The 15,314-nt window shown below is 36.6% G+C and overlaps 1 protein-coding gene across 2 annotated transcripts in view; it reads right to left on the reverse strand.

The window, feature by feature from the left end:
* Nucleotides 1-15,314, reverse strand: part of LOC132123063 (dedicator of cytokinesis protein 10-like) — a 130,689-nt gene that overhangs the window by 64,062 nt on the left and 51,313 nt on the right. The window contains exon 1 of one of the 2 annotated variants that reach the window (XM_059533584.1): nucleotides 14,862-15,285. The exons of the other annotated variant lie outside the window; for it this stretch is intronic. Coding sequence (XP_059389567.1) covers nucleotides 14,862-15,002 — 141 coding nt within the window. The 5' untranslated portion in view covers nucleotides 15,003-15,285. Of the gene's footprint in view, nucleotides 1-14,861; nucleotides 15,286-15,314 lie in introns of those variants that run through there. 2 annotated transcript variants of the gene reach the window in all.

Here is a 15,314-nt window from a genome sequence, read left to right on the forward strand (position 1 = left end):
ACTAACCTTCAGCACATTTGATCACGGTTATCGATAAAACCGGTTATCGTCCCATCCCTACAATGTAATGAAAGCTGTCTGTATCTTAGTGTGTAGAGTAGTGAGATACTGATAATGTATATAACAGGCCAATACAGTGATGCAGGGATGAATCTTGTCAGGCAAAATCCAGGAACAGTTTGCATTTGACCACTTCCAGTTTCCTCGACCTAAAGCCAACAGGGTTTCTGAATGGGTTTTTGGTAAAATGCCTGACATAAGGTCTGTGGTGAACACAAGATACGTTCACATTTTATTCTACTGTGTATACATCAAATACATCAGTAATACCCTCCTTGTGTTTTTAAAGCTAAAACTACTAACTGTCTACTAACTTTCTAAACTACTAACTAGTTGCTAACTAAAAATTTCAGGGAACACGTCTCTTGAACAAAGACTGAAACAGTTGTTAGCGGGGAAGTGCAATATTTTTTTTGTTAACAACTGTTTATTGAAATTTCTTCTGTGAACAATAATATAAAACAGAAAGCAACTGTGCAAATGTAGAACCCAGCCCAACCCATCCCACCCCCTGGTAGACTAAAGAGTAGAGAAGATAAATAATAAATAAATACATAGAGTAAAATAAATAAATAAATAAATAAATAAAATAATAATAATAATAACATATTAAGTAATATTAATACATCAAATACAGAAAAATCATATTTACAAAGATTTTAGAAAAGATGAAACAACATTAAAATATGAATGCCATAAATTAACAGTTTTCACATTAGATCCATGTATACGAGAAGTTGATAGTTCCATCGAGATAATGTCTAACAAATATACCACACAGGTTCATCTGTCCATTGTGTGAGGAGGATTCCAGCGACTGACTAGCAACTTTTTTTGCTGCAGTGAGAGCAGCTAACAGTAAACATCTTTGTTGGACGGACAAGGTGAGGTCCCAAAAGTCATTCATGAAAAAATGGCATGGAGTCAAACATATTCCAGTACCCAACAAATAAGAAAGGTCCTGTGAGAGTTGAGACCAAAAAGGAGAGAGAGAGAGGGGCACTCCCAAAAAAATTCAAAAATGTGCCTGAAGATCCTTGCGAACAGAGATTGCACTTAGGAGAAGATGACAGATTTATATGAAAATGTTTCATTGGAGTCAAGTAAACCCTATGCAGCAATTTCCAATTAATCATTGGTGGTTAGGGTTTTTAGAAGACAGTTTAAACATTCCCCATATCTGATTCGAAAAAAAAACATGCACATCCTCATTAAGATCCTTAGCCCAAACAGTTGTAATAGATAAAGGTTTGTAAGAATGCTCAAGAAGAAAAACATATATGACTGAAGCAGAGGAGGGAGATTCCTCAGAGGGAAGGATTAGTTTGCGCAAAGGGTGAATAGGCAGTTGAGAGTTCCAGGGCACCCCATATGCCCGTAGGGCTGATCTAATGCGCAAATACATAAAAAAGGAAGTGTCTGGCAGATTATATTGAGTTTTGAGATTCTGGAAGGATTGTAAACCACTATCATCACAGATATCTCCCAGAGTGTTTACTTTATGATGAGTCCATTGCGGACAATGGAATGGAGTATTGCCGACAAAAGATTATTATTGTGGAAAATTGGTGAATTCTTATGCCTAATTGTAGTTGTAAACGTCTTTCAAGATCCCTCCATGTGGAGAGGAGATGGGTTACAATGGGACCAAACCTAGATTTACATTGCCTAAGCGGAACCCCCGAAAAAAACAAGATGCTTAAATTTATACGGATAAACAATAGAATCCTCAATTGCTCTCCAAGATACAGAAGCATCAGGGTCAAACCAAACTGATAAAGGGCGGAGGGAAAAGGAGCATACAGTCTAAAATTAGGGAAAGAAAGACCTCCATGTTATCTACTTCGTTGTAAGTAGGGCTGCATGATTAATCGCATGTGATTGTCATGCGTGTCTCGTCAGTAAAGATGGTTCTGTGATTAGCGGTAAATGTCCATCAGCTGCTTTCAAATGGAGCCGCACTTAATATACAGAGCCTTAGTTCGCTGACAAGCTACGCAATATCGCATTCATAACCGCATGCGATTTAGCTGTGATTATGAATGCGATATTGCGCAGCTTGTCAATGAATTATGGTTTCCCATCACACTAGATGTTGACTGACATTGCTCAGAAGTCAGATGTTGGTTGAAAGTGAAAACCCAACCTCTGATTGGTGTCAAACTCTAGCGTAAATACTCCAAAAACAGTATTACCAACTTCACTTATTATAAACAAGATTTATTCTGTCATAAATGTAAAAAAGTTCTTATTGGGATTAACAAAAATGTTGATGGTTTATTGAAATGTGGTTGCTTGCTGATATAAAAAATTTCCTAATGTAACAATCTGATTCATTTAATATTAGTGATTATAGCAGATGTGTTGCAATACACAAGGTCCTGCAGATTTATGTTATTTTTTATTGTCTGATCTTTTTAAATTACATTGTTCATGAATCACTTCAAACCTCAGAATGCTTAGACACACAGAGACCTCAATAATTAGTGTAAGAATCTCAACAATGGTGACATGCTTCATGCCGGAATGCATTCTGGGTGCCACGGATGAGTTTTGCATGATGTACCTAGAATACAGCATGAAGCATGTCACCATTGTTGAGATTCATACACTGAATCTTGATGTTTGTGTGACAATTTTTTTTTTTTTAAATCCTTGAAATTGTCTGCTTTAAATTCAGCTGGGTGTCAGGCTGTTGCCCCATTGAGTCACTTTAATAAATAATACTTAAATAGCACCACACATTAGCTTTAGTGAAAACAAGCAACCAGACCACAAGTATGTGATAATGTATTAATCATCAGCAAGCAACCAGCACCATCAAACCACATGTTCTTTTGCTGTTTTGGCCACAATAAAGATGACAGCAGCTAAAGAACACTGACAAGTCAAGTGTCAAATTGCACAACTAAAACCAACACTAACCACCATTATGGTGACATCAAACCAGACTATTACTTTTATACAGACATCAACATCAACATCTAAACATCTGCTTAAATCTTAATTAGAATGTTAGGGGATAATGTTCTAATAATGTTATTAATAAACATATTTAGAATGTTTTTAGAGAAAGTTATCCTACCTTTTCAGAGAACATTCTGGGAACAAAAATACTACCCGCTAAAAACATTGTTATAACAAGGGTGCGATTTGCCGGGGGGGGTGCGTGGGATTTCCCCCTTTCTGGTCAATGTATCCCTGCCTCTGCTTAATTATTTTTATCCCCGGTGGAGATAAATTTACCCCCCCCCCCCAAAGTGATCAGTGCTACTACACTAATGGCGAGACGAATCACAAAACTTATCAAGGATTCGTGGTTTGATTAAAGTCAATTTTATTTTAAAATGCGCTACTTTGGCTGGCTCTGCCGCGCAGCCTCTCGGCTTGCTGACTTGCTCAATGTCCCGCCCATGGCGTTATCGGATTGGTTACACCTCACAAGTAATAGCCTATCAACACTTGCGAGACGGTTGAAACCTTGGCGACTTTGTCGCTAGATTTAGCGAATTTTATTTATTTTTTGTTCAAAAAAAGCGTCTAGCGACAAATCTAGCGACTTTTTGGACAATCATTATTTAGTCTCTGAGACTCTCTGGTGCTGCAGCACAAGCGCGAGGTCTCTCTTTCCCAGCGCGAGCCTCTCTCTCTGCATCTGCTGTGTTCAGCGAGCCAGAGAGGAGCAGCACTTTCAGTAAAAAAAAAAGATATTCTGTTGCTTCTAACTCTATTTTGCAAGCAAGTATAAGTTTAGAGCTTTATTAATCCCCGTGGGGTAATTAATTTAAGCTTACATGGTGCCTCACATAAAACACTTGACATATACAATTAAAACACATAGAACAAAAGAAGAAGGAAAAAAAACTAAAATAACACACCTATGTGTGTTACATAACCGTATTGCTTCAGGCACAAAAGTAAATTTATAACGATTAGTAGAGCATTTAATTGCTCTTAAACGTCACCCCAGGGGCATCCACTCAAAGTCCAAGTGCAGCGGGTGAGTACTATCTCCTAATATTTTGTGTGCCATCATCATCACTTGCTGTTCATAATAGGAAGTAAGGCTTCTTAAGGGGACACCCATGATTTTAGAGCACGTGCTAACGATACCTTGCAACCGATTTTTTTTTTTTTTATAGACAATGAAGAAAACCAACAAATAAAGAAAAGGACAAAATGCTTTCAACAAATGAATTATAAAAAGATTTAAGAACATCTCTGTGTACATTAAAAGAATTGAGTTTTCTCAGCACAAACAATCTTTGATGTGACTTTTTGATGATTACCTCAGAATTCTGATCAAACTTTAACTTGTTGTCAAAAACCGTACCCAGGTACTTATATTGTTCTACTTCCTCTACATGTGTGCCATTAATGACTATCGGTTGAAGTGCTAATTTCCTCCTGCTAAAATTAATAATCATCTCTTTAGTTTTTGAGACATTCAGATTTAGTTTCATATTACTGCACCAAGAGATGAAATTGTACAAAACAGAACCATATTCCTGATCTGAATGTGAAAGCAAGGAGAGCAACACAGTATCATCTGCATATTTTACCAAGTAACTATTATCTTGCAAACTCTGACAGTCATTTGTATATAATATAAACAAAATAAGAGAGAGCACACACCCTTGTGGGGTACCTGTGGAGATATTTACAACATCTAATAACACCTCATTAATCCTAACCCTTTGTTGTCTGTCTGATAAAAAGTTCATAATCCATAAAACTAATCCATGATTAAAATTAAACTGACAGATAAGTTTTTGCCCCAATGTAACAGGTTGCAAAAGATTAAATGCAGATGAAAAATCTACAAACAAAAGCCGCGCAAAAGCTCCGCTGTTTTCCAGATGACGACTAAGAGTATTTATCAAGAACAGTTTTGCATCATCTACGCCTCTTCCAGCGCGATATGCAAACTGCAGCGGATCCAAAAGTGGTCCAGCAACTGTCATTATATACCCCTTGATCTCTTTTTCAAAAATCTTCATAACTAAGGAGGTCAAGGCGATTGGACGGTAATCTTTCAAGGAATTTGTTTTCGTTTTTTTAGGTATCGGTACAATAATTGAACTTTTCCACAAATCAGGTACCAGCCCCTGATCTAATGACGATTGAAAAAGTAACTGAAGAACTTCTCTGAGCTGGTCAGCGCAGTATTTCAGTGTTCTTCTTGTTCAATATGCATTTTAACTCCTTCGTGATCCAAGGTTTATTATTAGGATACAGAGTGATCTTTTTCGTAGGTATAACAGAATCAACACAGAAAGTGATATATTTAGAAATGGTAACCACCTGATCGTTCAAATCAGAAGATGTATTCAAAAACATATTCCAATCGGTGCAATCTAAACACCCCTTCAAAACTTCAATATTAGAAGGTGTCCATTCTTTCACATGTCGTATTTCTTTCTTCACTTGCTTCACAATGGGAATGTATACAGAAGTCAGTAAAATCATATAGTGGTAAGCTGAACCAAGAGGAGGTAAAGACAGAGACCGATAGGCTCCCGGGATGGGACCGTAACATCTATCCAAGACTTTATCACCGCGAGTAGCGCAGGTAACATATTTATGATAGCCTTTTAGATGTTTGTCCATAATACAATTGTTAAGATCCCCTAAAACAAATTTGGAAGCATCTGGGGATAAATTATCAAGTTTCTCTAGGGTGTTTTTAACAGTCTCAAAAGCCACATCAAAGTTGGCGCGTGGGTGAGTATATACCACAATAAAAAACAGCTGAGGGAACTCACGAGGGAGATGTTTTCACCAGCTTTCCTTAATATAAACACACACACCTTCTCCTCGACTTTTGCCTGTTGTATGTTTGTCTCTATCAAGTCGAATAGGTGTTCCAAAACCTTCAATCTTTAAAGTACTATTGTCAACTGAATCATCCAGCCAAGTTTCGGTGAATACCATCATGTGACTGTTTCTGTATTCGTGCATAAAACTCACATTGGCTTGTAGTTCATCAAGTTTACAGCGAAGCGAGTGTAGATTGCTTAGGAGTATTCTAGGCAGCGGGATGAATCTTTGAGCTCTCTTTAGTCTACGTCGAACTCCACCTCGCTTCCCGCGTTTCCTCCTAGTTTTCCTTTTCGATTCCTGAGTGTTTACAGAAGATTGGAGAATTTCTTCGGGAACCTCCCAGGCAGGGTCGACAAAGCCGGAAATTAAAACGCAGACCCATCAGGAACTCCCTGGTCAACACTGGCACACTCTCCACCGAAACTCCGGCATTCACCAAGATGGTCGCATTTCCCCAGTTGATCAGCAGTAACATAAGGAGCACCAACTTCCACAGACTTATCATTTTCTTAGAAAGTGATAAGAACGATTTAAGAACGATAAAAAAGATTTAAAACAGGACAGAAACCAACGTACACAATTGAGGCCCACACGCAGCTCAGCCAGTCGCCGAAAGAACAGCGCCCGGCATCAGACACAGCACAACCACTGACTTTATCGTATGTGTATTTGATTTCATTAGACAATGTCGTGAATAGGATTTTAGTGCAGAATAATGTTTGAGAGCTGGTTATGTAGTCTTAATGGACCACATTTCAGTCATTATAATATTAATTCCGTTGTCTGACACCAGAAACATTAAAATATAGTAATAAAAACAGTTTTATTGAGAATTTGGCTGAATTAAAATGCAGTATGTGAGCATAGGGAGGCAATACAATACCACGCACTTTCCATAAATATGCTAATTAGCACATTACGCACATTAATTAGCCCATTAATTTTTTCATTACTCACTCACTCTTGAGCATCTGCCGCGAGTGATTTCAATGTTAAGTCGATGTACGTTAGAGGTCCTGCGTCGCGAATGAGGCGTTTAGAGTGGCACGGCCGCGTCCAGTTCGCGCAAATGAGGCAAACTGACTAACAGATAATGCATCTGTCTTCAGGTGCATCTGTCTGATCATTTCAGGGATTTAATTCTTGTGTATTTTTTTCATTTTGCATGATCACAGTTCATATGTGTGGGGAAAGATAAGCTATCAGCGTAAAAATATTGCATTAGGCTGCTTCATGAGTTAATAAGAAAAAAGATTTTACAATTTCTGCAAATGCAGTATGAAGTTCATGTTCACATGATTTATTTTTATGAATTAAAATGTTTCAAAACACCCCCCCCCCCCCCTCTGTTTTTTTCACAAATCGCACCCTGGTTAGAACAATCCATGGGAATGTTCTTAGAACATTTTAGAACAAAAAAAATTCTAGCTGGGAAGTGCCGCTCCATTTTAAACCAGGTGATGGACACTTACTGCTAATCACAGAACCGGCTTTACGAGGCTAATACGAGGACGTTTCCCATTCCATATATATCGTGAAACGCATGCATGAAGTTTGTTCCAATAGCCAACTGGTGGAGCGAGAGGAATCAGAAGAAAATAAATTAATGCGTATTGGAGACACGAACCGTTTCAAACGATTCAGTTTTGGTAAACTGGTTCAAGAAGATCCGGTTACATTGAGTGATTCGTTCGTGAACCGGACATCACTACACTGCAGTGAACGCTCTCACAACAGACCCGGAAGAGAAGACAATGCTGAATAAAGTCATAGTTTTTGCTATTTTTGGACCAAAATGTATTTTCAATGCATCAAAAAATTCTAACTGAGCCTCTGATGTCACATGGACTACTTTGAAGATGTTTCTATTACCTTTCTGGACATGGACAGTATACCGTACACACAGTTTCAATGGAGGGACTGATAGCTCTCGGACTAAATCTAAAATATCTTAAACTATGTTCTGAAGATGAACGGAGGTCTTACGGGTTTGGAATGACATGAGGGTGAGTTATTAATGACATAATTTTCCTTTTTGGGTGAACTAACCCTTTAATATGATTCGTGGCGTCAACAAAAACCTGCACATTACTGAAGAACCAACATTGGCCCCAAAGTCACATATTGACTAGATAGTATCTCTGTTGAAAAATAAAATTAAAAAATAAATAAAAAAAGAAGAGAGAAGGAATACAACTAAAACTGAGAATGACCTTCAGCGTTGCAGGATAGAGAAGAAAATTCTGGATGCCTACCTCTCTCATTTCCTTCCTAACTGGCGCGAATGAACTTCTTTTTGCGGTGACCGGAGAAAAATCTGGAAATAAAGATTTTTTCACTGGGGCGTGAAGTCTGGCAGCTGGCAAAATGCGCTCCCTGTCCGTGTACCGCAACAATTTAAAGATGAAAACGTGGTTTAGCGTAAACTGAGGAGAGCCTGGTGTACACGTGATGCGCTCGTTCCACTTCAATCTCTTGAAGTGCCTACTTCTCGCCCATAGGGTCGTCCTTCTCGGACCCTTCAGGCAATCCAACCAAACACAGAAAATTTCAAACAATGTGATCTTATTATATTATTGTTACCTTATAGACTCAAGAATATATCCATTATAGACATAGAAGACTGATTTAAATATCAACCAAAACATGTTAGAAGTACACACACATACCTTTAAATAAAAAATAAAAAAAAGTAAAAAAAATCTCAATTCTCCCAAAGTTGAACCCCGGCTGGCTATCGGTCCTTTTCTCTGTGTCAAGGCTGATTTATACTCGACGCATCCGCAAGTTCGCTTGGATGAGCGCTGAAAATATGAAGTCATCGCAGTGTTGCCAGAAGTTCACTTTGAGTGCACGTGAACTCATTTCGCGTGGCGGAGTGCACGCCATTTTTTTGTAATTTTTCGCATAGCTTCGCATCCGAACATGCATGAGTTCAGGGCGATTCTAGCCGAACATGCATGTCTGTCAGAAACAAAAGCAGTTTAATGTGAAGTTCAAACTCCATCAGGTGCTTTTTGATTGAAAACATGATTTTTTTTTTTTTGAAATTTTTTTTGCATAGTTTGTCCAAGGCTTTTTATTTGAATTATATTTTATTTTTATTGTACACAATATAATTAGAATTAATTTAGATTTTAATTTAGATATTAATTATTAATTATACACTATTTGCTTAAAAAATGTCTTGTGTTCAATGTGAAATAAAGCCAATAGTTAGATTATTTTAAGTTTGTACATAAAGAAATTATTAATTCATCAACTCATTCTTCTCATCTGTGATTCCCGACAGTTTTAGAAGACAGTCGCTCTATTGTCATTTTAAAGAATAGTGCAATGGCAAACGCGGCAAGTATAAAAGCCTCATCTGTTTGGGAAGGTGCGCTCGCAGTCAGCGGAGGCTCGTGAAGTGGAGCCAGGCTAAAGTATGAATCCCACTTAACTTTGTTTGTTGTCGTCTTCTAAATAATGCCGCGAGTGGGGCTTGAGGAAGTGATGTCACAGTGCAACCTGATGCAGCCCCTGAAGTGAGACACAGGAAACAGAAATAATTTAGTTTCATCTCGTTTTGGTCAATGAAAATAAAGAGACATTTTAGCATAATTTTTATTCTTTAAACCACATTTAGTCTAGTTTTTATTCATCAATAATACTGCATTTATACATTTAATTATAGTCATCATCACATGACCAGCATTTGCATTGCATCTCGTCTCGTTTCTGTCACGTTTGTTGACGACGATATTTAGTCATAGTTTTCATTGAGGATAGCAGCACTAGTGGACAGCTGACTCACAAAGCTTTGAACTTGCAGGGTTAACAGAAATGAACTTTTCCAACAAGTTTAAATTGATTTGAAGCTTTTTTGGTCATTTACCTTTTCTGAAGTGGCATTTAGATGCATTTACAGAGACTGCTTAATGCACAAATAATGTTTTAAAAAGAAAATGTTCAATAGTGATATCTAAAATGACTTTTAGGGGAAAAAGGGGGGAAAATACTTTAAATATTAACCTAAAATCGCCAGTAGGTGGCGGCAAATCACTGCATGAGCCAGTCATTGAATCATTCATTCAACCAATTTGATTAAATGGCTGATTAATTCAGTATTGAAACAGTAGCTCAGAGACGCAAAACAGTTCTGCTGTGGCTTTTTGTTTGAAACTATTTTTGTAAAAAATAAATAAATAAATAAATCAGAATCACATTTGCAAACGTGGTGATATTTGGAGAAAAAAATAACTTTTGTGTGATATAACTATATCAGTTGAAATACCCCCCTTATCTCGAATTTTGGGGGAATTCTAAATGTTTTTTAACTTTCACTTTCACTAAATCACTCGTGCAGAAGTCTAACCTACATCTCAGTGTAAGCGTGTGCTCTCCAGGTGTGCTTTTGTTTCGGTTTTTGCGATACACTCGATAATGTCAAATCCCATATCGTTTAAATAATAATTATGAAATTATAGTAGACCATATATATCACACAGCCCTAGTTGTTAGAAGCTTAATAGTTTGTTTAAAGTCTACATTTGGCTTTTTACTTCTGGCAAATGAATTTAGGTTTTAAATTTCATCATCATAACCAAATCTGTGTTAGAATGATGTTGGAGACAAGGCGTATTTTCTGAAATAATCCAAAAACGAATGGAAAAGTCCTATTGGGGTTCTTTCGAGGGAACCATAAGTGATGTCCCCAAATTATATTATCACAGCAACGGTCTATAAACAAGCCAGTATTACCAATATTAGACCACTTTAAGGTTATAGGCATCACAACATAACCCTATCTGATTAACAGAAGTTGTGGTGTCACCTTTTATGTTTCAAAATGTATTGACAGTGTTTCATAGTACAACGCACAAACAGGTGGCAAATTTAGTTAATACCTTAAATCATTTACCTTGACATTCACTAGCTCCGCACAACAGGAAGTCCACCATTTTTGTGAAAAGTGCATACAGTAAACTTTAAAATACTTAATTCATACTTCAACATTATGCAAAGAGAGTGAAGATGCTAAATTACAAAATGATTTTTAATATCTCCAATGGCTTTGCCATAGCACAGCAATACATTTATGGTGAGAAAAGAGAAACAGGTATTGTCTGACATCTTTTGCATCCATTAAGTTGCGTTTGGATAAGGAGGCTGATCACATGCATATGATTATTGTGTGTCATTTATTAAAGTACTATTAATACTGAAGACCTCTGATTTCATTTTCAATACAGACCCTAAGTGAGATACAAGATGGTACTAGTTGTGTTTGTATGAAACGAAAGAGCACAGTTGTGATATGAGAAATTAACCTTCGAGACTGACCAATCATAATCAAGCATTTCAGAGAGACAAGTAATACAAATAATGAACACACAAGCCAAACATTATAATAATAATTAATAATGATAATTCATTACATTTATATAGCGCTTTTCTAGGCACTCAAAGAGCTTTACATCGAAAGGGGGTATCTCCTCATCCACCACCAGTGTGCAGCATCCACCTGGATGATGCGACAGCAGCCATATTGCACCAGAACGCCCACCACACACCAGCTTACTGGTGGAGACGAGACAGAGTGATGAAGCCAATCAGCAGATATGGGGATTGTTACAGAGCACAATCTCCAGTGTTAATTTAACACTCTGAGTGTGGAGAGTTTAATGTACTATGTCTAAGTTGATAGTTGTGCAGCGATTTTCCATGTAGGTCACAGAAGAACAAAACAACAAGTCTGAAAACAGTTCTGCATCTGGAGTTACTTATGCCTTTGTTCATTTCATTTGTTTTGCCTTTAAAACAGCCTTTTATAAAAATTATCTACATTTCAACCACAGAACTGCAAATATGAATTCAAAATAGCTGATTTGTTTGCTTGGTGTATAAAAGTGTATATATACATATATACAGCAAAATCTCCAGTGTTAATTTAACACTCTGAGTGTGGACTCATATAAACACTGAAGCAGTGTTAAAAGTAACACTGAAGCAGAGTTGAAGTTAATGAGATAATTAAGAAGTTAATTGAGTTATGATTGACCATTATTGAAGACACCTGATGTTAACATGCAGAATCACCAAACAAGAAAATCACAATTTGTGTGTCACCATTATAGTGATCAGTGTTAGCTTTAGTTGGGATCTTGATCCTTCAGTTATTTACTTTAGATTTTGTGTGACAGTGGTTACTGAGTTAAAACATACAGAAGGACCAGAGCAAAGGCAATCATGTGGTGTTGATTGTTGTTTGGACTATTGTCATGGAGTGACCCAAATGTCTGAGTTTGGGTTTCTTTATTGTGTATATAAATTAGGTGAAAGAAAAAGAGATCCAGCATTTTTTGCCATAAGACGAAATGTTTTTAAAATTTAGTTCTACATAAATATAAAAATCTTTAGTCTAGACACACAGACATCAAGAATTAACGTGAGCATTACAACAACGGTGACCATTAAAAAAGCATGTTGTAGCCAATAATAACTCATCCATGGCTCCCATCATGCATTGCAGCATGAATAAATTATGAACTGAATTGTCGTTGTAACTTTTTATTCTAACTATATTTTATTTTTGCTGTTTTTATGTGAATTTTTTGTATCTAATTTTGTGATGTTCAGAGTAGATCGGTTTATCTGAAAATGCTGTTTGTCACCATTGTTGAGATTCATACGCTGTTTCTTGATATCTGTGTGTGCCTAAAATAAAGGCTCATTAATAAAAAAAAAACATTCAGAATCGTTTGCAAAAGATGCCTACAACATTTATAGAAAAGCTGTTACAATGAATAATGGAAATTTTGCTTAGAGAAAAGATTGCAAATGAGCTCAGTGCTTCAAGTCAAAGAATGATTACATTAAAACATAATCATCACCACTTGCTGAATTTTGCTTTTGGTTTGCCAAGCAAATTTTAAAATTAAGAAGTCACAAGCCAAGGACACAACTAAAGCAAACACTGACCACTATGATGGTGACACACAAATTGTGATTTTCTCGTTTGGTGATTCTGCTTGTTAACATCAGGTGTCTCCAATAATGGTCTATCATAACTCAATTAACTTCTTAATTATCTCATTAACTTCAACTCTGCTTCAGTGTTACTTTTAACACTGCTTCAGTGTTTATATGAGTCCACACTCAGAGTGTTAAATTAACACTGGAGAATTTGCTGTATATATGTATATATACACTTTTTCAGTGTCCAAGCAAACAAATCAGCTATTTTGAATTCATATTTGAAGTTCTGTGGTTGAAATGTAGATAATTTTTTATAAAAGGCTGTTTTAAAGGCAAAACAAATGAAATGAACAAAGGCATAAGTAACTCCAGATGCAGAACTGTTTTCAGACTTGTTGTTTTCTTCTTCTGTGACCTACATGGAAAATCACTGCACAACTATCAACTTAGACATAGTAAATTAAACTCAGTGTAAGTCACTTTATTTGCCTCGCTCTCCCATGACCCAGGATCTCAGATCTGTCTCTCGGTCCCTACAGAACATAAACACAGCGGTTGCTCTGCTTTTCCCAAAGATCCCAGCATTTTTCCAGGAGTTTAACTTCCCATGAGTGTGTATGCTGCACTACTTCTTCCGCTCTGTCTGTCAGAAACAGGTCTGCCTGAATCAAACCCCACTCCAGCTCTCTTCTAAACCTCTCATGCATACACTCAACTACATCTTCACTATATGGACAGATACTTGAAACCATATAATGTGGAATGCACTAGCACATTCTTTTTCTATGTTACAAAACTGCCCTTGTTTCCATTGTTAAACAACCCATCTTTAATCAATGAAAAACATGTGACATCAGGTCCCTGATCTTCATTCTGCACTTAGAGACAATACACTGTAGCAATCCCCAGTCTGTTAACATAATAATGCTAATTCCACTTTGGATCATTACGTTTTGCACATAAACATGAATATCTGGACTGAGCTGTGTTAGAAAATTGTGTTCTACTGAAAAAGTAGGTAACGCTTTATTTACAGTGTCTTTGTTACACACGTTACATGCACTTTCTATACTAATAACAATAAACTGTGCATAATTATACAACAAATAACCTTAACCAATCACTCCCCTAACCTATAACAATATGCCCATGCTGTTAATTAATATAACTCAGTGCTTAAATGTGTAAATGTGTAATTACTCTTTAACAAGGACATCTTCAAATAAAGTCTAACCTAAAAGTAAATATAACGATACAAAAAAACACTGGGGTATTTGTTGGCAACACTCAATATGTACTCTATAAAAATGATTATAAATTACATAACTCATCACCAGCTAATGAGAGAAGGTTCCTGGACTTTTTAAAAGAAAAGCAGACAAAAAAAAAGTTTAATGGTAGATGGAAGAAAGTTAAATAAGGATAAAGTTTTTCATTAATTAAATGTTCAACATGTCTTACACTTGCTTTAGTATTTTAGCACAGGTTTTGTGTGTTATACATAGACATAAATTAACCATCAACCTTGCACACTTGCAGGTAATATATAAGTGTGTAGGACAACATACCAAACCAAGGCCAAATACAAAAAACAAAACAAGAAAAATAACTCAATCACTCACACTATCGATAAAAGCTGAATAAATAATATTTCCATTGATGTATGGTTTATTATGATCAGACAATATTTGGCTGAGATTCAATTATTTGAAAATCTGGAATCTGAGGGTGCAAACAAATCTACATTTTTTGAAAATCGCCTTTAAAGTTTTCCAAATGAATTCTTAACAATGCATATTACAAATCAAAATGTAAGTTTTAATATATTTTTTTGGTAGGAAATTACATAAAATGGAACCTGATCTTTAGTTAATATTCTGGCATAAAAGAAAAATCTAGAATTTTTTAGCCATACAATGTATTTTTGGCTTTTGCTAACTTTAGCAGCGACTTACGACTGCTTATGTACTCCAGGGTCACACATATGTATATCAATGGGAGGTAAAAGCTCTGGTTACCATGATGATAGCCGGTTCGCTGGTGACCATCCCCTCTTCCGGTGCTGTGATTTCCAAGAGAAATTGTGTCTGCTGGTGAGAAAATATGCGTGAATGGTTTCTTCTCATTATGGAGTGGAGTAGACTGGTGGTACAGCCCATGCCTGAAGATCCCAAACCAGCATAGAGCTTCAGAGGATTCCAACCTGAAGCTGAATCCTCTGAAGAATCACTTCTTAGAGTCAACACTAGCTTTTTTAAACTGCTTCACAGCTAGGCCTAATTTGGGGTCATCAGATGCAAAAAAAAAAAAAAATTCTAAGGTCTAAAATCAGAATTAGACTAAAGTAAAGTCTCAAGATCATGTTGATTAAGTCCATCAAGTGTTTGTCCTCTCATCGTGTTCTCCTGCCATTCTGTCCGCTGGCCAGGTCTGCCTCTGCAGATCCACTTACATCCTGTGAGCGTCTTCCA

Source organism: Carassius carassius, chromosome 41, assembly GCF_963082965.1.
Source record: "Carassius carassius chromosome 41, fCarCar2.1, whole genome shotgun sequence".
NCBI classification, from domain to species: Eukaryota; Metazoa; Chordata; class Actinopteri; order Cypriniformes; family Cyprinidae; genus Carassius; species Carassius carassius.